The following is a 20,528-nucleotide window of genomic DNA, read 5'->3' as shown; positions in this document are numbered from 1 at the left end:
CCCTTGCTCTGCTGCCCTAAGCTGCCTGGAGCCAGGGCGGGCTCAGCTGTGAGGCTCATGAGCCACACCAGGATGGGGAGCCCCGCCTGCCCCTGCATGCGGGAGCTTTGCCTCAGCCACAGCTCCTGACACTCAGCTCATGTTGAGGCTTCCCCAAGCAGTTGTGTAAGAGGAGGGTCAGAACCGGGTTGTGTAAGTTTCTAGAGTGGGCAGTGGGCTCTGTCCCTTGAAGCGCAGATCACAGGAGATGCTGTTGTCTCCTGCTCGCTTTCTGGCTCTTGGCGGATGTCCTGGATGGGAGGGGCCCATTCTGGACTAGGGACAAGGTGTTGGAGCAAGGAGAGCAGTGGGCTTCTCAGAGGGAGGCCATGGAAGCCGAGGGAGTGCTGAACAGCGTCTGCGTTCCTTGGCGGCTGGGCTCCCTCAGTGTGACCCGGGGCTGGGGCCAGGCTGCCCCTAGCAGCAGCTGAGGCAGTGTGGAGGCCGGTGGGGGTACAGGGGCTTCATGCTGCGCCAGGGGCAGTACCCGACCACAGAATGGATGTGAGCATACCTGCTTGGTCTTGCTGCCACTCGGGGAAGTCAGGCTCCCAGCCAGGGCCCACTGCTGCCTGTGGGGCTTGGCCTGTGCATGCTCTTGGTCCCTGGGGTACCCGCTCTGCTGCTGATTCTGGAATGGCGCTTTCTCTCTGGCCTGCTGATGTCTGACTGGCTGCCGCTGCCCAGGGGCCCCGCTTTCTGATCCCGAGCCACCGGAGCAGAAGCTGCACAGCAGCCCGAGAGGGTGCACAGCTGCCTGGATGGCGGCACAGGGTCCTGCAGGAGGGTTCCTAGTAGCCATACCCCTGTGAGCAATCCCTTCCCAGCCCGTTGAGCCCTGGCTTCTTAGATGCTCACTGCCCTCTCCAAGCGTGCCAGGTGGGGAAGCCAGGGTCCACACTGGACTGCAGGTGACAGTCAGGCAGGTCCCCTGTGGTCCCGCCCCCTCACCTCCTCTTAGTGCCCAGCCAAGGGGGCATTTGTTGTCACTCCTGTGGTGACCATGGCACTGTGGCAGGTAGCTAGCCTTCCATTCGGACCCCATGCACCACTTGCTGCTTCCTGAGGACTTTATATGCCCCAGGGTCAGGCAAAGGTGCCCTCAGGCCAGAGCAACCAGACACAGGCCCATCAGTGGAGCCAGGGTCTTTTTTTTTTTGTAATTGGAAAGTCAGGTATACAGAGAGGAGGACAAAGAAGAAGATCCTCTGTCTGATTATTCATTCTCCAAGCGGCCGCAACAGCTGGAACTGAGCTGGTCCAAAGCCAGAGGCTTCTTCTGGGTCTCCCACATGGGTGCAGGGTCCCAGGGCTTTGGGCTGCCCTCGACTGCTTTCCCAGGCCACAGACAGGGAGTTGGATGGGAAGCAGGGCCGCCAGCATTAGAATCTGCGCCCAAATGGGATCCCAGGGTGTGCAAAGCGAGGACTTTAGGCCCTGGAACCAGGGACTTGTTCAGATCCCTCTGTCCCAGCTGTAGTCACCGGCTTCCCTTCTTTGCCTGGTGATGTGGCAGCTTCCTCAGCTTCTCGCTCTCACCCTGCCCTGCCCCCTACCTTCACTGCTGAGTCGGGCAGGCTTGCGTGGCACAAGCTCCCTCCTTGCAGCTGTGCGTGGAGCCAGGGAGGTGCAGCAGAGAGCCCACGGGCCCGCTCCCGAGGCGGCTCTCCTACTAGCTGTCCACTGCAGAGGGCTGCCGCTTGGGAAGGCACGGCTGTCTCCTCCTTCCCCGCAGCATCGGGTTCTGGTCTTTTGAGGGTGAAGCCCTTCACTCCCTGTCCCCAGCCCTGGCCACCCACCCAGGTGTCCCCAGGAAGGCTGACCCTAGGCCTGGTGAGGAGGGCTCGGCGGGCACCTCAGTGTGTGTCCCCGTGTCCTGTGGATGATTTGGATGGGAAGTTGTCTGGCCCTTTCCCGTGACTCACTCTCCAGCCTTGTTCTCTTCCAGGTCTTGCCCTCTGCGCCCTCTGCTGTGCCTCCTCCGCCCGCTTCGCTCCCATCTCAGCTCCGGCACTTCATCACCTGACGAGGCCGCCAGCCTTGCCCACGAAATCAACCTGCTTGTTTTTGTTTTGATTTGGAGTTTGATTCCTTTTACCTGTTGGCGGAAGCAATGTTAATTCATGGGCTTCTTTCTTGCTGCATTTTGGGCGCCCAGGGTGGGGGCTGCACCTGATCCAGGGGGCGCAGGGAGCTCGGGGGCCCTCTGAGGTGGTGGGTTCCTTTCGATCATGCCTGTGCCTCTGGAGAGGCTGCTGGGTGCCGAGCAGTGTGCGTGCCAAGGGAGCCCACACCACAGAGCCCATGGGGTCCACGCCTGTGGGGGCACAGGGGACATGCCACAGGACACTTGGCATCCCCCAAGGTGGCCTCGGGGGGACTGAGCCACCTCGGGGCCTGGGAAGGACCTCTCCCGCCACAGCAGCCATGCATCCTGTCTTGCAGGAGGTCCCAAGTCATTGAGAAGTTTGAGGCCTTGGACATTGAGAAGGCAGAGCACATGGAGACCAATGCCTCAGCTGTGACCCCACCGTCGAGTGACACGCGACAAGGTCGCAGCGAGAAGAGGGCATTCCCTAGGAGGCGGGTGAGCACCGAGGCCCAGGGAGGGCCAGCCCTGCCTCCTGGCAACGTGGTGCACCCTGGCCCTCACACTGGAGACACGCATGGGCCAGCCAGGCTTCACTCTCTGAGCCTCCTCTCTCCAGGAACTTCTTGAGGGCAGAGCCGTCTTGCGTATCTCTGTCCTGAAACTTCATCCATCTTCTGGAGAGATACTCTTGCAATCTTAGACGCCAGCTTGACCCTGCAACCTATCCGTGGCAGCCCAGCAGCAAGGCTACCCATGCCACCTGCCTTCCTCTTTCTTTGCAGTGGCAGCTGCACCCCTCTTTCTCCACTCCCTGGGCCTCCTGCAGTCCTCTCGTCTCCAGGCCACCCAGTCTGAGTCCGTCTTCCTTCCTGGCTTCTCTCTTGCTCATGAGGTGTCCAGTAGTACCTGCTGTGCCACTCGCTGCCACAGAGCTGTGACCCCATGCAGGCAAAGTGCCGTTCTGATGGCCAGGGTGCTTGAGGACCTGAATCATGTCTTGCCCTGTTGCAGACTGCCCTGAGAGCCTGGGCAGCGCTTCCCCCGTCCAGGAGCAAGGCCCTTCTGCTCTGGGCGGGTGGATGGCCCTGGCTTGCCGGCCCATGCTCCGCCCGCATTGTTCTGGGCCTCTCTGACCGGCGGCTGCTCTCTGCCACAGGACCTCACCAGCGAAGCCCCCACAGCTCCGCTCTCAGACGCCACGACCTCCCCCCTGTCTCCACACCGACGAGCCAAGTCACTGGACAGGCGGTCCACGGAGTCCCCCATGACGGTGAGCCGGGAGCCACCTTCTCTGCACACCTCCGTAGGCTGGCCAGCCTGTAATTCACGGCCCTCGTGTCTGTGGGGAGCCTACCCACGAACCTACGGACATCAGCTTCCTGCTCTTGTGGGCCTGGCCGAGCCCTGGGTGTCCTGTAAGGAGGTTCCCTAGAGTGAGGGTCTCGCTCTCCCTCTCCTTTTGTTTTAGGTGCTTGTCTTGGTGGGCCTTTAGCAGCAGGGACTGTGCCTTGCCAGGAGCTTGTCCTGTTCTCAGCCATGCTGTGTGGGAGAGCAGCCTTTCCCAGGTCCCCCGCCTGGCCCAGTGGCCTGCGCACAGCGGCGCAGTCGTTGCCTCTCCAGGCAGACTCCTGGGACTGGGGCAGCCTCTGCCCCTTACCTCAGACACAGCTCAGTTGGGGCTGCTCAGAGAAACCCCAGGCCTCTCTCCATCAAGTTGCTTTCAAGGGCGTGGCCCCGGGTACAGACCCAGGGCCTTCTACTACTTCCAGTGAGGCAGGGTGGCCAGAGGGGACCCCTGGCATAAGGACCATCTCAGGTGGGGTCCTCAATGCTCGGGTTCCTTGCCTTCTGGCAGGTGGGGCCGGGCTTGCTCCTGCTCTCATTACCCCAGGCCCAGCCTGCACAGCCCCCACAGAGACTTCCCTGCCAAGCTGCGTCCTGGCTGCAGTCACGTGTCACCCATTCACTCTGATTCCCTTCTGGTCCCAGGCGTCTGCACACCAGTTCTGGATCAGGATGGGCAAGCGGGAGTGCGGAGGGGCGGGGGAAGGCTAGCCTGCCTTCTGGGCTGCTCCTTGCCGTGTGGGTCACCTCGTGGGAACGGTACCTTCATTTCCTTCCTGTCTGCTGCCCTGCCTCTCGCAGGAGTGGTGGCTGTCTTGTCCATGACCTCAGTGGCCTGTGGTCCAGGCCAGGCTGCTGTTTCCTCACCCAGATGCAGCGTCTGCTGGCGTCTGTTTTCGGTCTTCCTGGGCTCCCGTAGGACTCTCAGGGTGCTCCTTACCGCTGCTCCCATGCTGCCTTCACTTCAGGGCTCAGAGATTCCATCTCTGGGCTGTCTGCCTCCACACAGGCCACACAGGGGGCTCTCGGGGTATCCCTGGCTGCTGAACGCTGTGGCTGTCTCCTTCCCCCAAGACGTGTGTGTCTGAGGGCAGCACCCACGGGGACTGGGGGCCATGTCTCTTCCTGGTCCCCGTCTCGCCTGCACAGAACCTGGGCCCTGTCGGGCACGCCCGTGCCTGTGCCCCAGGCACCCCAGCCCTTCACTGAGATGTTCTTTCTCTCTCCCTTTCTCAGCCCGACCTGCTGAACTTCAAGAAAGGTTGGCTGACCAAGCAGTATGAGGAGGGCCAGGTGAGTATGCTGGCCCTGGCTCCCAGCAGCCATCTGTGGCACCACTGCTGAGAGGTACTTCTGAGTGGCCCCTCCAGGCCTGCTGGTGCCCACACACGGGGACATCTTCCAACGTGATCCTCTGCTGGAGGTCCTCCCCAAAGGTCCCTAGGGGCCCAGTCCCCCAGTCCCCATGACCAGGGAAGGACTCTGCTTCTGGCCTGAGGCCACCAAGAGACTAGTTCTGCCAGGATGCCATCGCTGGACCCCGAGAGGAGCAAGGCTTACGTTCTTGCCCTAACTTGGGCAGAAGGAGCAGGTTGTGGCCAAACTGTGGGCTACGGGTGTGCACGAAGTCCCTTCCGCCCCACCCTCAGGCTCCTCTGTTACTTCCCAAGCCACTGTGCCACAAGGTCCCATGTATCTGCTCCGTATCCAATGCCCTTGGCCTTGCCTGAAGACTCAAGGGTCCCTCCTTGCTACCCCGTGAAGACTTGGGACTCTGGTGGGTTAGTTTGTTCCTGCTTCCTGCAGGGGCACGCGCCCATCTGCTTGGCCACCAAAGTGGCCGTGACTTGTCACCACCACCTGCAGAGGGAGTTGCCACTTTCACAGCCACCTGTGTGTTGTGATGGGTCCAGCCCACTGCCTGCAGCCTGCAAGGCTCTGCTGGAGGCTGCAGGGCACTGGTCACACTCCCTGTGGGCACACAGCCCTGCTGGGTTAGCCCACTCTTCGTGCTGGCTGATCGTGGGAGGAGCTGCTTAGCAAGCCCCCGAGGTTGTGCGTGCTTGGCTGCCTGTGTCCTGGGCCGAGCCCTGTGTGTGCCGTCTGCCCTCTGCTTGCCATGTGCTCAGCGGGGCCCAGGCCTGCGGCGCAGGCAGCTTGGTGGGCTTGAACCTGGCTCCCGTTTCCCTTTCAGTGGAAGAAGCACTGGTTTGTCCTCGCCGACCAAAGCCTGAGATACTACAGGGATTCCGTGGCTGAGGAGGTGAGTGGGCAGCCTTGCCAGGCGTCAGGCCTCCTGCTGCACTTGTGCCCCCGTCTGTGCTGCTCTGCTGCTGTGGGGACGGCGGGTGCTGACTTCCCCAAGGCCACACGTTAGCCTCTGAAGGTGGTAGTTTCCAGCAGCTGCTGTTTCGCTTGTTCTCTGAAACCGATGGAAACTTGAGCTTCGGAGAAGCAGTTGTTTTTCTGTAGAGATGAAGTGAACCGGCGTGTCAGGAGAGTGGAACCTAAGTTTGCCCTGTGCCCTGGCCAAGTCCTGGAGAACCAGGGGGTTGTGGCCACTGGAGGGCGCTGATGCTGTAATCAGATACCAGCCAGAGGGGCTGCTTCTCCCCGCCTCCACCCAGTCAGCTTGCAGAAATATTGGACAACTCTGTAATTACCTTCTTCCCGGAAATCTTCCTCTGGAACCCTTCCTATACACTTGGGTACAAGCTGCCTTCAGCTAGTCACCCCACGAATTTGTCATTACGGGGAGGGGGAGCAGTTCAGCAGCCATTCTTGGGTGGTATGCATGTGTACACACACACATACACACACCACACACAGGGTGGACGTGTGCCCAGTGTACACACCCCACACACAGGGCACAATCCAGTTACATGCATTGTACACGCAGGGTGGACACACTTCACTTGGGCACACAGTGGACACATGGACAGGATGCATGCTGTGACCGCAAAGTGGGCACAATGCTCAGTGACCAAGGGGCATGAGCATCACATGCCTGGACAGGGTGGGGAGGTTGCCCATGGACTGAGACAGGCACAGCGGTATGTGGAGGAAAAGCATGTGTGTTTGGTTGTGTGTGCAGGGCATCTGGGTAGACCCTTTAATGGGAGCACAGATGGCCAGGTGGGCACATTCCTGGGAGCCGGCAGGAAGTGCAAGCCTGAGGCGTAGGCCACGCCAGAGAGAGGAGCCCTTGGTAAACGACAGGAGAGCTTGCGAGGGCGATGCCCAGCAAGGCATGGGATGTCAGGCTCCTTGGCGCTTCGCAGTGCCCGCTGTGGTCGCTCTCATAGCGACGTGCTGGTGGGACAGAGCTCGTGGGGACAGCCTCAGTCATGCTGGGTTTCAGCTAGTGGGCCTGTGAGGGTCGCACTTTCCCACTCCCACAGAACCGGGGCCGGGCAGGAACGCCAGTTCGTGACTGAGGGGTGGGGCAGCACTGCAGGGGTGGCAGCACACGCCAGCGTCTGTTGTGCTGCCCGCTGCAGTGGCACAAAAGCAATAGCAGGTAAAGCTGCTAGTTCCTGAACACACTTCACACTGCCCAGCCAGACGTAGTGATCCTCGAGGTTATAATCTGTGGGGCTGGCATTGTGGTGCAGTGAGTGTACAAAGACACAGGCACGCTCACACTCCCTCTCACACTTGCCCTGAGGTAGGCCCGCTAGGGAGCGGCTGTGTGGAGGGCTGTGGCTCTCATAGGGAGAGGTGGTGATCGGGTGTCTGAGCAGGGCGCATTGCCGGGCTGCAAGCCAGCGGGACAGGGAGTCCGCACATGGGCTCCTGTCAGGAATCTCCTGACGCCTTCTCATCTCTGCAGGCGGCTGACTTGGATGGGGAGATCGACCTGTCCACTTGTTACGACGTCACGGAGTATCCAGTCCAGAGGAACTATGGCTTCCAGATCCATGTGAGTGTGGGAGGGAGAGAGTCTGCTTTCCCACATGCAGCAAGACCAAGCCCTTCCCCGTAGCACCGTGTCCTTCTTGTAACACTGACACCTCTTTCTATTTATTTATTTATTTACTTTATTTTATTGGAAAGTCAGATATGCAGAGAGGAGGAGAGACAGAAAGCAAGATCTTCCGTCTGATGATTCATTCCCCACGTGACCACAATGGCCAGAGTTGAGCTGATCTGAAGCCAGGAGCCAAGAACTTTTTTCTGGGCCTCCCACGCGGGTGCAGGGTTCCAAGGCTTTGGGCCGTCCTCCACTGCTTTCCCAGGTCGCAGGCAGGGGGCAGGATGGGAAGTGGAGCTGCCGGGATTGGAACTGGCGCCCATATGGGATCCTGGCACATTCAAGATGAGGACTTTAACCGTTACTCTATCACACCAGGCGCACTCTTTCTCTTTAAAGACTTGTGTATTAGAGAGAGACGGTCACAGATCTTCATCCTGGATGGCTGCCCTGGCTCCCCGGTGGCTGGCAGAACCCTTTCCCAGTGGGCCTTTCCCAGTGTGTCAACAGGAGCTGGATGGGAGATAAAGGAGCCTGCCCTGTGATGCGTTGAGTGCGCATCATAAGCAGCAGCGTAACCCACTGCCCACAGCAGCGGACTTTACGCATTCTCCTTTGTTTTCTGATCCTGGATTTGGGGCAGTTGGAAGGATGTGGGACTTAGAAGGGATGTGTGTTGCTGTTTAAATCTTTTTTCCCCGAAGTCTTGAGGGGTGTTCAGATGAGCAGAGAGGCCTTCAGAAGCAGCCCGAGGGGCTGTTGTAGTGCAGAGTTAAGCCACTGCTTTGCATGTCTGTTCCCATGTCACAGCTCCAGTTCCAGCCCTGGCTTCTGGGTCAGCTGGCTCTATCTGTTGCCCTGCCTTTTAAAGTAAGTCTTTAAAAAAAAAAAAAACAATTGGCAATTCAAATAAGATGGTTCTTTAAAAAATAAAAAAGTTATTTGTCAGCTGGATTGACAGTGAGAAAGAACAGCCAGCCCTCTCTCTGCTGACCCACTGCCCCAATGCCATGGCGGCTAAGCCTGGGCCAGCCCAAAGCCAGGAGCCTGGAACTCCCGGGGTCTCCCACACAGCTGGCAGGGGGCTGGAGCAAAAGTGGAACAGCCCATTTACCAGTGCTGTGGCGTAACGGTGCAGTGCTCCGCGAGGGGCCTAGGGCCCAGGGTCTCTGCCCCCACGTGAAAAGCCACGGGAGGCTGCTGGCTTGCGGCCAGCCCAGCTGCAGTTGTCCTGGTCATTCGAGAAGTGAGCCAGTGGGTGGAGGATCTTTGTCTCCCGGCCCCTGTTCCCTCCAAAACTTTCAAATAAGTTAGTAAAAAAAAATTTTTAAATATTTGTTTTTATTGGAAAGTCAGATAGATATGCAGAGAGGAGGAGAGACAGAGAGAAAGATCTTCCGTCCAATTCACTCCCCAAGTGACCGCAACGGCCGGAGCTAAGCTGATCTGAAGCCAGGAACCAGAAGCTTCCTCTAGGTCTCCCACGCGGGTGCAGGGTCCCAAGACTTTGGGCCATCCTCGACTGCTTTCCCAGGCCACAGGCAGGGTGCTGGACAGGAAGCAGGACCACCAGGATTAGAACCGGTGGTTGTATGGAATCCCAGCACATAGAAGGTGAGGGCTTTAACTGCTAGGCTACTGCACTGGGCCCAAAATGCGTAAATCTTTTTTTTAAAAAAAAAAGAGGGGTCGGCATAGCATCATAAGAAGTCAAGTTTCCACTTGTGCTGGTGTCCGTGGTTGGTGCCAGTTTAAGTCCCAGCTGCTACACTTCCAGGCCAGCTCCCCACTGATGTGCCTGGGAAAGCAGCCGAGGATGGCCTGAGTGCTTGGGTCCCTGCACCAAAATGGGAGAGCCAGAAGAGCAGCCCAGCTCTGGACATTGTGGCCATTTGCAAAGTGAACCAATAGGTACACAATCTCCGTCTCCCTCTCCCCCTCCCTCTGTGGATCAGCCATTCAGGTCAGTCAGTCTTTACAAATAAATGAAGCAGCTGAGACAGACACCACATGGGATGCTGGCATTGCAGACGGCAGCTCTGCCTGCTGCCCTGCAGCGCCGTTCTTGTTTAAAATGCTTCTCCCTGGCCATTTCCTCCGCCGTGTGATTCAAAGGCATCCCAGAGTCGGCCCCACCCCGTGGCAGTCACCCACTCAGGACACCACTTTCTTAGTGGGAATTCTCTGGACGGGAACTCGGGATTGGTGTCACTGTAGCAAGGGATGTAAGTCGGACCTTGCCCGGGGTAGGGAGGCATAGGGCCGAGGTCTGGGGGACCTGGCACCAGGCCACAGCACTCAGGGCAGCTGCAAGGGTGCCCGCGGTGCTGCGAGGAGGTGGCCATCCGTTGCCTTTCTCCCCGCTCGGCTTTGTGCTGCCTGCTGGGGCCTCCTCCTGCTGGGGCCTCTGCTGCAGGTTGGAGGTGCCAGCCTCCCCACACAGCCCCTGACACCCCCCTGCCTTGTGTGCAGACCAAGGAGGGCGCGTTCACCCTGTCGGCCATGACCTCCGGGATCCGGCGCAACTGGATCCAGACCATCATGAAGCACGTGCACCCCGCCACCGCCCCGGACGTGACCAGGTGCGCCCAGGGAGCCCGCCACGCGCCGCTCGCGCTGCCCTGTGATCTGCTGCTGGCTAACCTAGCCTCCCTTCGGCTTCTGGGGTTGCCCACCTTGGCTGGGTCGTTCCGTGAATGGCATCTGTGGCCGTTGTCAGCTTGGAGTTGTTGAGGGTCTGCGCCTGCGCAGCGGCCTTGCAGCCCTGTGGTGCCGTGGCCGTGGGCCCCCGCCGCAGCGCGGCCCCCCTGGGTCTCCTCTTGGCCTCACTCCTACGTCTGTTTGCTTTCTATGCAACCAGGAAAGGCTTCTCTTTGAAACTCTCGGTGCTGATGCCCAAGTTGGAAAACTGTGTTCTCTCCTGTGTTAGCGCTCTGTGGTTCGTATGCCTCGCGACGCGCTGCATGCCTTCTCCCTCCTGCCCCGCAGCGTCCGTGTGAGAAGCGCGTGGAGAAGGCTCCAGCGTGCAGGGCTGCTGCCGTGGTGGCCGGGGCTCTGGCACCCCCAAGGCCGGCCTCTCCGGCGTCATACTTGGATCACACCCAGGCAACTTCCTGGGCCGGGGCAGTGAGGCAGCAGGTGCCCGCCTCTGGGCACTTCGCCACATCCAGGCTTTGCTGAATTCCCCACACGCTGGGTGAGAAGTAAGGACTGGAAGCCCGAGAAGGGTCTTCACGCTCCTTCTCTGCGTTAGTCCTTGGTCACTCATTCACAAAGCAGGTGATCCCGAGTGGCTCTGCCTGTACAAGGTCAGGCCTGGTGGCCCTGTGTGTCTCCTGGAGGAGGACACGTGCCCACGCGGCTGGGCTGGGGGTACCCTTGGCTGTCCCGGGTGGCCTCTGCCGCTGCTTCTGTGGCCCTCGCTCAGCTGGAACTTGAGGGCCCCCTCCCTCTGCTCGGCCTATGAGAAGCGCTGCTTACAGCTGACTGGACTACCCACACACCTGGGAGCCCAAGACCGCGCTTTCCCGCAGTCACAGCCAGGCCTGAGCCGCAGACCGGAAGAAGTCAGCTTGTAGCTGGCCCGGCAGGCGTCCAGAATCTGCTCGTTTGCAGCTGTGTAGCTCGGCTGTGGTGGCTTCCCACGCCAGCCGTGGTGCCTCCCAGCCCGGGGCTTGTGCTCGGGCCATTTCCTGCTGCCCGGCCTCTGTCAAGGGTGGCAGCAGGCTCACCCCCCAGGTCATCGAGGCCTCCGTCATTCTCCCGGGGAGGTTTCTGTCGTCTGAAAAGACAAGACTTTGTAATGCTGCTGAGACCCCTTCCACACAGTGCTGGCCTGCTTTCTGGGGTGGGCGAAGCGGCTGCTGGCCCTGGAGGAAGCTTCCCCTCACTGGAGGCACAGCCTGGCTGCCACACCTGGGCAGCAGGCCTGCAGTGGCGCCTGCTTGCATGTCACGCCGGATCTCTGTGGTCACGGGCTCTGCGGTTCTGCGATGCCGTGTGCTCGCAGTCCTCCTGACCGTAGGGTAGTGAGGTCTTGCCAGCCCTGCGGCTGCCGGGTGACGGCAGAGGAGCCTGGTGCCGGTCCCTTCCTGTCTTCCTTGGCAGCCTCCCTTGCTGGAAATCTTTGCTTAGAGGCACACTGGGGAAAGGCGGAGATTCCCCGGACTCTGAGCTCAGCTGTACCCACAGCCAGTGGTAGAGACCCAGGAGCCCTGCCCTTCCCTGCCTGCTTGTGCCCCTGGCCACTTGTCTACCCCACTGTGCCGCCTTCTGGCCTGGCCCTTGCGCTGCTGCAGGTGTGGCCTGTGGCTCCCTGATGCTTCCCCATGGTCTTGACCTTCCCCTTTCATGTCAGGCAGAGGGTACTTGGCAGACATGGAAGTCTCACCGCCTGCTTGTTGAGCCCTCAGTGCCCTTTTGGAACGGCTGTTCCACTCTGTCTGTCACCCCTGGCCAGTGTGCAGGTGTTTGGACACTCTGGGACCCCAGCAGTGCTCTCTGTGTGGTGTCTCCCTAGCTGGCTGAGGCGCCGCCCTTCTCCTTCTCCCAGGGAAGAACGTGGGATAAAGGCAAGGCAGTTGTGCCGAGTTGTACGGCGGGTGTGGATAGGGCGGGCATCCCCCTGCTGCTCACTGTGTCTCCTCTCCTGCCCGCAGCTCCCTGCCAGAGGAGAAGAGCAAGAGCAGCTCCCCTTTGGAGGCCTGCCCAAGGCCCAGTGACAAGCCCGAGGCCGAGCCCGGGGAGCCCGACCCGGAGCTGAAGAGGAGCCGTGCCCGGGAGCGGAGGCGGGAGGGCCGCTCCAAGACCTTTGACTGGGCCGAGTTCCGCCCCATCCAGCAGGCCCTGGCTCAGGAGAGGGCTGCCCGGCCCCCCAACACCCAGGAGCCTGGGCACCCCGAGGCAGAGCCTGGTGAGCTGGAACGGGAGCGTGCACGTCGCCGGGAAGAGCGGCGCAGGCGCTTCGGGATGCTGGATACCCCGGACGGAGTGGGCGCTGAGGACGCGGCCCTGCGCATGGAGATTGACCGGAGCCCGGGGTTGCTTGGCCCCAGCGACCTGAAGGCGCAGAACGTCCATGTGGAGATCGAACAACGCTGGCATCAGGTGGAGACCACCCCACTGCGGGAAGAGAAGCAGGTGCCCATCGCCCCCCTGCACCTGCCCTCCGAGGATGGCACTGATCGCCTCTCTACGCACGAGCTGACCTCCCTGCTGGAGAAGGAGGTAATTCCCAGGGGCCTGGGCAGCACAGACCGTGCCCACCCTGGCACAGTGACATGCGGGCAGCCTGACGTGCGGGCAGGGCCAGCTGCCACAGGTTGGCAGTAAGGGGTGGAGTTCCTGAGTGATAGATGCTGTACTGTGGTTCTGCCCATCATAGTACCTGAACTGGTGATTTTAAGCAAGAGGGCATGAGCAGGGATTCCATAAGGGCACTCCCCAGATGCCTGCCCTGGCCCTGGCGGCAGCTCCGGAGGGACCAGGGTCAGGTCTCAGACTGAGGCGGGGAGCCACCCAGGGGTGCCGGAGCAGATGAGGAACTCAGCCCTGTGTGGGCTGAAGGTCATCTCTCAGGAAGCTGTCCCCCACACTGAGGCCACAAGGTCTCGATCAGTACAGTGCCTCCCGGCCCACACCCTGTAGGCGCCCCGTCACTGGCCACGGAGGCCGTCATGTCGCTCACAACTGTCTCTTTTTGCCGACAGCTGGAGCAGAGCCAGAAGGAGGCCTCGGACCTTCTGGAGCAGAACCGGCTCCTGCAGGACCAGCTGAGGGTGGCCCTTGGCCGCGAGCAGAGTGCCCGTGAGGGCTACGTGCTGCAGGTAGGGTGAGCGGCTGCTGCTCGCCGTGCACCCCGGGCCCTCACTCAGGGCCTGGCCAGGCTAGCGGTGTGCAGAGCTGAGCTCCCGGAGGCAGTGCCTGCTCGGGCTGGCGGCTCTGCGCGGGCCGCTTCCTCTGCTGTCCTCGAGTTCTCCAAGGGGCCAGGGCACGCTCCTCACGAGCACCCCAACACTTAGATGTCATCTCCAGCTGACTCCACAGTAGCTGTGTGGGGCCGCTGTGCAGAGGTGGGGGAGCGGGGTTACCTCAGAGGCGGATTCAGGCACAGGTCCCCAGTTGTGCCTGTAGCACGCCATAAACAGGCCGGGCTGCTGACCCAAGCCTGACGTCCCCACTTGCTCCTTTCTGGCCAGGCTGAGGTTTGAAAGGGACAGTGGCCACCCAGATAGCCTAGCCTGGGGGCTAAAATAAGGCAGACAGCCCGGGTGGCTGCCCTGCCCCCCCGCCCCCATGCTATAGCATCCCAGGTCCATGCTTGTTCAGGGACACAAAGCAGGCACTTCTACCCCCATGCTCTTGGTAAGGCGGACGGTACAGCATTAGTGGCAAGTTCCCAGATTCATGTTCAGGTCCTGTCCTGGTAGAATTAGACTTTGCAATCTCTGAGAGCGTGGCCACAAAGACCCAGAGTCTGACAGGCAGGGAGTGGCATGTCCAGGATGCTACGTGTTCCCCGGGCACCGCTTGCCCTCCTTGGCCTCCTTCTCTCCCTCCTCCTCCCCCGAGCCACTTTAGACCGTCCTGTATCTGGGTTGCTGTCAGGCCCTAGTAACAGGTTGGGGTAACCCTGCTGCTTACCTGCGTGTACAGAGAGGTCTGTCACTTGTGTTGGCCCTCCGGTCGGGGGCCTCTTAGCAAGCGTTCATTGGGCCCATGCTGCAAGAGCTGACTGCAGACTGGGTGAGGGAGAAGCTGGCGGCAGCCTTGGCACATTGCTAACCTGAGGGCGCACCCAGGGGTCCCAGGAACCCACACGGCAGCACCAGGCCGCGCTGTCCTCTGGTGCCAGGTGACCTGGCACCAGCCTTGGAGCTGGTCACCAGGGGTCTGTGGAAGCAGGGCTGCTCGGAAGGAAAGGCCGGGAGGGGTGGCCGCTGGGACGGGTACCGCATGGACTGTGCTGGGAGGAGCTCGCGTGGCGTGGGTGTGGCGTGTGCTTGAACTTGAACTGAGTGTCACATCTGTGGCTTTCCAGCAGCAGAGCAGAGGGAGCCTCAGGAAGGGCAGGCTTCAGGGCGGGGCTGGCCCCTCTCCAGTCCCCATTGTTGTCGCTCCCCTTGGCCCCAGCCACTGTGCATGCCTTTCTGTTGGGGGAGTTTGGTTCCATCGTGTCTCGTGCCATTGCGTTTCGTTCTCTGCCTGCTTCGCGCTCTCACTTGGAGCTGCACAAGGTTGGTCGGTTTGTGGTGGTCTCAGCCCTGGTCTTCGTCCCCTTTCAGGTAGAGATTAGTTCTCCTGTCCCCGGAGGCCTGGCCCCTCGCAGACATCTCGCCAGCAGCTCCTTTCCTTCCTTCTCTTCCTGGCTTGGAAGGAAGTGACGTCGTGTACCTGCACCCCGTGTCTGCGCTGTCGTAGGACTTGTTGCCTAGAGCCGTACGTGCACTTTGTTTTGCGACAAGCGCTCCCCCTCCAGACGCAGGCGCAGCTCTGTGCTCCTCCTGCCCCGCTCCCCGCCGCTCGCCCTCTTCTCCCCCAGCCCCCTCCCCCTGTCTGCGTTTGCCTCCTCGGTGTGTCCCATTACTCCGTTTTGTTTGATTTATTTCTCCTAGAAGCTGTTTGGTTAGAGCTGGTTTTTTTTTTATGTCACTGTCCATGTTTTGTTTACCTGGAAGCAACTACTTTACCAAAAACAAAAAAGAACGATTAAGATGATTTGTTGGATTTTTTTTTTAATGGGAAAAAAAAAAGTTGTGCAAAGGATAAGAGCCAAACCTACCAAGGAGCTTTTCTGTGGCTAACCCTGGCCAGAGGTGTGACACTCAGAGCGGGGAGGTCCGGCCAAGGCTTACTAACCAGTATCTCATCGGTTTTTTTAAGACTGAAGTGGCCACCTCCCCATCGGGTGCCTGGCAGAGACTCCATAAAGTCAACCAGGACCTGCAGAGAGAGCTGGAAGCCCAGTGCCAGCGCCAGGAGCTGATCACGCAGCAGATTCAGACCCTGAAGCGTAGCTATGGGGAGGCCAAGGACGCCATCCGGCACCACGAGGCCGAGATCCGGAGCCTGCAGGCGAGGCTCAGCAATGCCGCGGCCGAGCTGGCCATCAAGGAGCAGGCGCTGGCCAAGCTGAAGGGCGACCTGAAGCTGGAGCAGGGCAGGGTCCGGGAGCAGCTGGAGGAGCGGCAGCAGCGTGAGGCCGTGCTTAGCGCCCAGCTGAGGGCCAGCGAGCAGAAGCTGCAGAGCGCCGAGGCCCTGCTCCTGGAGAGGACGCAGGAGCTGCGAGGCCTGGAGACGCAGCAGGCACTGCAGCGGGACCGGCAGAAGGAAGTGCAGAGGCTGCAGGAGCGGGTGGCTGCGCTCAGCCAGCAGCTGGGTGCCAGCGAGCAGGCTCAGCGGCTGATGGAGGAGAAGCTGCAGAGCAACTACGCGCTGCTGCTGCAGAGCTGTGAGGAGGAGAAGCGGGCGCTGCTGCAGAGCCTGAAGGAGCTGGAGGACAAGGCCAGCGCCTACGAGGACCAGCTGCAGGGCCACGCGCAGCAGGTGGAGGCCCTCGAGAAGGAGAAGCTGAGCGCCAGGTGCGAGGGCAGCGAGCAGGTGCACCAGCTGGAGCAGCAGCTGGAGGCGCGGGAGACCAGCCTGCGCCAGCTCGCTGAGCACGCGCAGCACCTGCGGGAGGAGCGCGACCTCAGCAGGCAGCGGCTGACGGAGCTGACGGAGCGGGTGGCCGCGTCCCACCACGATGTGGCCGCCCTGCAGGAGAAGCTGAGCGGGCGGGAAGCGGACTACAAGAGCCTGGAGCGCTCCTACCACAGCGTCTCGGAGCAGCTGCAGAGCGCGCACACACTGCTCCGGCAGAGGGAGGAGGAGCTGCAGCGCATCAAAGACGCGCACGAGGGCGTGCTGGAGAAGAAAGAGCAGGAGCTCCGCGAGGCTCTGGTTAAAGTGGTCGCCCTGGGCAGCAGCTTGGAGGAAACAGAAATAAAGCTGCAGGCCAAGGAAGAGATTTTAAGGAAGTTTGCAGAGGAGTCTTCGGGGGCCCTGGAAGACAGAGAGCAAGAGGGGGGCATTGCCCTTCCAGGCCAGCAGCACCCAGCTGCCAGCAGCACACCCTCGGGCTTCCCACACGCGCGGCTGGAAGACGAGGCCCCAGCAGCTGCCCTGGGGGACGAGGGTGGTGATGGCAGCCCTGGCAAAGAGGAGGGCACGGCACCGCCCAAGTCGGCCGAAGTGTCCAGCAGGGAGGGCCATGTGCAGAGCTCAGCCAAGCCTGACGCGGGAGCAGCTGGGGGAAAAAGGCAGAGAATCCGGTTCTCCACGATCCAGTGCCAGAAGTACGTGCAACCCGAGGGGTCTGAGAAGACCTGGACCAGCAGCACGTCGTCGGACACCAGTCAGGAGCGCTCGCCCTCTGAGGAGAGCGTGTGTTCGGAGGCCGCGCCCGGCGCTCTGCCCGCAGCCAGTGATGCAGAGACGTACCTGTCCATCATCCACTCCCTGGAGACCAAGCTCTACGTCACAGAGGAGAAGCTCAAGGACGTGACCCTGAGGCTGGAAAGCCAGCAGGGCCAGAGCCGGGAGGCACTGCTCGCGTTGCACCAGCAGTGGGCTGGCGCTGAGGCGCAGCTCCGCGAGCAACTTCGCGCCAGCCTGCTGCAGGTCGGCTCCCTGGCTGCCCAGCTGGAGCAGGAGAGACGCGAGAGGGCCTCGGGTGTCGAGAGCCACGTCGGGGAGCTGGGGGACTTCCAGGTGAAAAACAGCCAGGCCCTGTCGTGCTTAGAGAGCTGCCGGGAGCAGCTGAGGCTGCTGCCACGGGCCGGCCAGGACAAGCAGGATGCGGGCCCGACCTCCCTGGCTGGCATGGAGAGCGCGCTCGTGAGCGTCATGCAGGCCCTGCAGCCCTGGCCCGGCCCTGCAGACAGCGGGGTGCAGGCATGGCTAGAGGAAAGACGGCTGGTGGAGGGCGGGGCGGGCCCCCCGGCCCAGGGCCCTCAGCCGGAGCTGAGTGAGCAGCAGCAGGTGAAGCTGCTGTCCGACCAGATCGCCCTGGAGGCCTCTCTGATCAGCCAGATAGCGGATTCTCTGAAGAGCACCACCTTGGATGTGTCCCGCGTCCTCAGTGAGCTGTCGCGAGCAGGGGAACTGTCCCTGGAGGCTGAGCGGGGTACGCACTTGGCCCTGGCGCCCGCAGAGGCCTGGGCCAGGAAGGTGCTGGTAGACGGCGAGTTCTGGAGCCAGGTGGAATCCCTGAGAAAGCATCTGGGGACACTGGGAGGAGAAGCTGCCAGCGTCCCGGGAGGCGGGCAGCAGCATGTCCCGCAGGGCCTGGCCGAGGCCACGTGGGTCAGGGCAGAGCTCAGCTTCGCCACGCAGTCAGTGAGGGAGTCGTTCCAGCACAGGCTGCAGAGCGTCCAGGAGACCCTGCAGGGGACGCAGCGGGCCCTGCGGCAGCACAAGTGTATGCTGGGAGAGATCCTGAGAGCCTATCAGACACCGGACTTTGAGCGCGTGGTGCAGCGGGTGTCAGAGGCCCTGGGGCCGGCGGTGGGCAGCGAGGACAGTGTGCGCACGTTCTGGGAGCTGAGCCCTTCAGAAGCGCTGGGTCCGGACACAGAGGGCTCCCAGGATCCCTTGCGGGGGCCGCAGCAGAACCCGCAGGCCCTCGTGGCCATCCAGGAAGAGCTGGCTCAGCAGCTGAAGGAGAAGGCCAGGCTGCTGGAGGAGATCTCGGCTGCCCTCCCGTCTCTGCCGCCCTGGGAGTCACTCGGGGGCTGCCGGAGGCTCCTGCAGGCGTCTCACGAGCTCTCCTATAGCGCCTGCCTGGGAGGCCTCGGGCAGTACTCGTCCCTGCTGGTTCAAGACGCCATCGTGCAGGCGCAGGTGTGCTACGCAGCCTGCAAGATCCGGCTCGAGTACGAAAGAGAACTCCGCTTCTACCGGGAGTCCTGGCAGAGCGGGGGCACCTCCTGCCAGGAGCAGGCGCTGCGCGAGGAGTACGAGGAACTGCTCCACAAACAGAAAAGCGAGTACCTGCAGCTGATCGCCATCATTGAAAGGGAGAACGCCGAGCTCAAAGCCAGGGCCAGCCAGCTGGGCCAGCAGCAGGCAGAGAGCGAGCGCAGTGAGAGCACTCCACCGCAGGGCAGCTGCGTGGCAGAGCACAGCCGGGTGGGGAGCCAGCTGGGCGCCTCGGCCAGGGACAGTCAGGACCTGGAGCGGCACCATGGGCAGCAGATGCAGACCCTGGAGGATCGGTTCCAGCTCAAGGTCAAGGAGCTGCAGACGATCCACCAGGAGGAGCTGAGGGCCCTGCAGGAGCACTACTCGCACAGCCTGCGCCACCTGCAAGAGACCCTCGGCCTTGGCCCACAGCCTCTGCCCGAGGCCCTGCCACCCCCCGGCGCCACCTGGCCAGCCCAGCCCGCCGTGGCCCTGGGGGAGGCCGACTCCATGACGGGTCTGCGGGAGCGCATCCAGGAACTGGAGGCCCAGATGGACATGATGCGGGAGGAGCTGGGCCACAAGGAGCTGGAAGGTGACACGGCCTCCCTGCGTGAGAAATACCAGCGGGACTTGGAGAATCTCAAGGTCTCCGGCATCATTTAGTCCACAAAGCCATCTGCCGGTTCCAGGGCGGTGTGGGAGGGGGCTTGGTAAAGTTGACCCGCAGCCGGGTGCACTCTTCTGCTGTCCCTCTGCTTGCTGGCCATGGTGACGTCGTCAAGGGATGGGTTTCCCCCCCCATAAAAAAAAAACCCACTCTCACCATGGGAGGGGGGACTGGCAGGAGGAGAGCAGAGTCCGTCTGTCCACTGCCTCTCCACTGCCTGCCCCCGACTCCCCAGCACCGCGACAGGCTCCCTCGAGAGGGGCTGCAGCCAGCCTTCCTGTCCTCCCCAGGGGTTTGGGGACAGCTCTTTCCTGGAACAGTCCCCACACGCTGCTGCATTTCCCACTCGCCCTGCTGGGCCCTAGGGACTGAGTTAAGTGAGCGATCAGGCACGCGGGATCACACAGTGCACCGTGCGTGTGGCTGTTGCGCGTCCTGCACAAACCTTCCGGCTGCCTTTGGCTCAGCGGACACCGCATGGTGCCAGGTGCTCTCGGGCACCCGCAGCACAGCCTGCTGAGCTGCACAGGCCATGTGCAGTCCTTCGTCCTCAGCATGCCTGTGACGGACCCCTGCCCTCAGCCCTCTACCCTCCGCGTACCCCACAAGCAGACAGATCCTGCTGAGGCAGCCACAGAGCTGGTCTCCGCTCTTCTGTCCCTAGTCGGCCGGAACCGTTCAACCCCGTAATGAATTGTGCAAGGCTTCCACCGCAGTCTGTTCCCGGGTCTGGGGTGGGCAAGCTCAGGTGTGCGGGAAGAATTGCACAGACCCTTCCTGGGCCCGCAGATGCCAAGTCCATGCCCACCTCTGCGAGGCGCCCAATCAGCCCACATGGTGGTTCCTGGGCACGAACCTCTCCACATCCGGAAGAGCTGCTCCCCTCTGGTGGGCGGAGTCAGCCCGCAGAGGCCGGTCGGGAGGAGCCATGCTCCCTGTGTGCTGGCTTCACCTCCTCCCCCAGGACGTGCAGTGTGTCAGCAGCCTGTGGGCCCACTGTAACTGTTGTAACTGGTGGATTTCTGCCTAGGTCGGGGAGCCCACTGCCCCTCAACCATGCCCACATCAAGACTGCTGAACACCTGTTTTTGAACTTTGTGATGACTAGCTTAAAAATTCAGATTTTTTTTCTGATCAAATGTGAGAGTACTTTAAAAAGTTCATGGAAAGTGGAATTAAAAGATGAGTTTCTTTTAAGATTTTTTTCATTTGAAAGGCAGACAGAGGGCCTGGCACAGTAGCCTAGTGGCTAGTCATCACCTTGCAACTGCCAGGATCCTATGTAGGCACCAGTTTGTGTCGAGGCAGTCTGCTTCCCACCCAGCTCCCTGCTTGTGGCCTGGGAAAGCAGTCGAGGAAGGCCCAAAGCCTTGGGACCCTGCACCGGTGTGGGAGACCCAGAAGAAGCTCTGGGCTCCTGGCTTCGGATTAGTTAAGCTTTGGCCGTTGTGGCCACTTGATGAGTGAAC

General features: G+C 61.4%; 1 protein-coding gene across 2 annotated transcripts in view; it reads left to right on the top strand.

Moving 5' to 3' along the window:
* Positions 1-20,528, top strand: part of LOC121152460 (myosin phosphatase Rho interacting protein) — a 73,044-nt gene that overhangs the window by 40,800 nt on the left and 11,716 nt on the right. Inside the window, exons 7-15 of one of the 2 annotated variants that reach the window (XM_040974542.1) lie at positions 2,485-2,626; positions 3,288-3,401; positions 4,712-4,768; positions 5,670-5,738; positions 7,308-7,397; positions 9,921-10,030; positions 12,107-12,674; positions 13,157-13,273; positions 15,330-19,037. In XM_040974542.1, the coding sequence (XP_040830476.1) occupies positions 2,485-2,626; positions 3,288-3,401; positions 4,712-4,768; positions 5,670-5,738; positions 7,308-7,397; positions 9,921-10,030; positions 12,107-12,674; positions 13,157-13,273; positions 15,330-19,037 (4,975 nt within the window). The remainder of the gene's footprint in view (positions 1-2,484; positions 2,627-3,287; positions 3,402-4,711; positions 4,769-5,669; positions 5,739-7,307; positions 7,398-9,920; positions 10,031-12,106; positions 12,675-13,156; positions 13,274-15,329; positions 19,038-20,528) is intronic. The other variant, XM_040974543.1, reaches the window with a different exon arrangement.

Source organism: Ochotona curzoniae, unplaced genomic scaffold (assembly GCF_017591425.1).
Source record: "Ochotona curzoniae isolate NIBS_2020 unplaced genomic scaffold, NIBS_Ocur_1.0 contig_2456, whole genome shotgun sequence".
In the NCBI taxonomy this organism is placed as follows: Eukaryota; Metazoa; Chordata; class Mammalia; order Lagomorpha; family Ochotonidae; genus Ochotona; species Ochotona curzoniae.
This window is presented reverse-complemented; position numbering and strand designations above follow the sequence as displayed.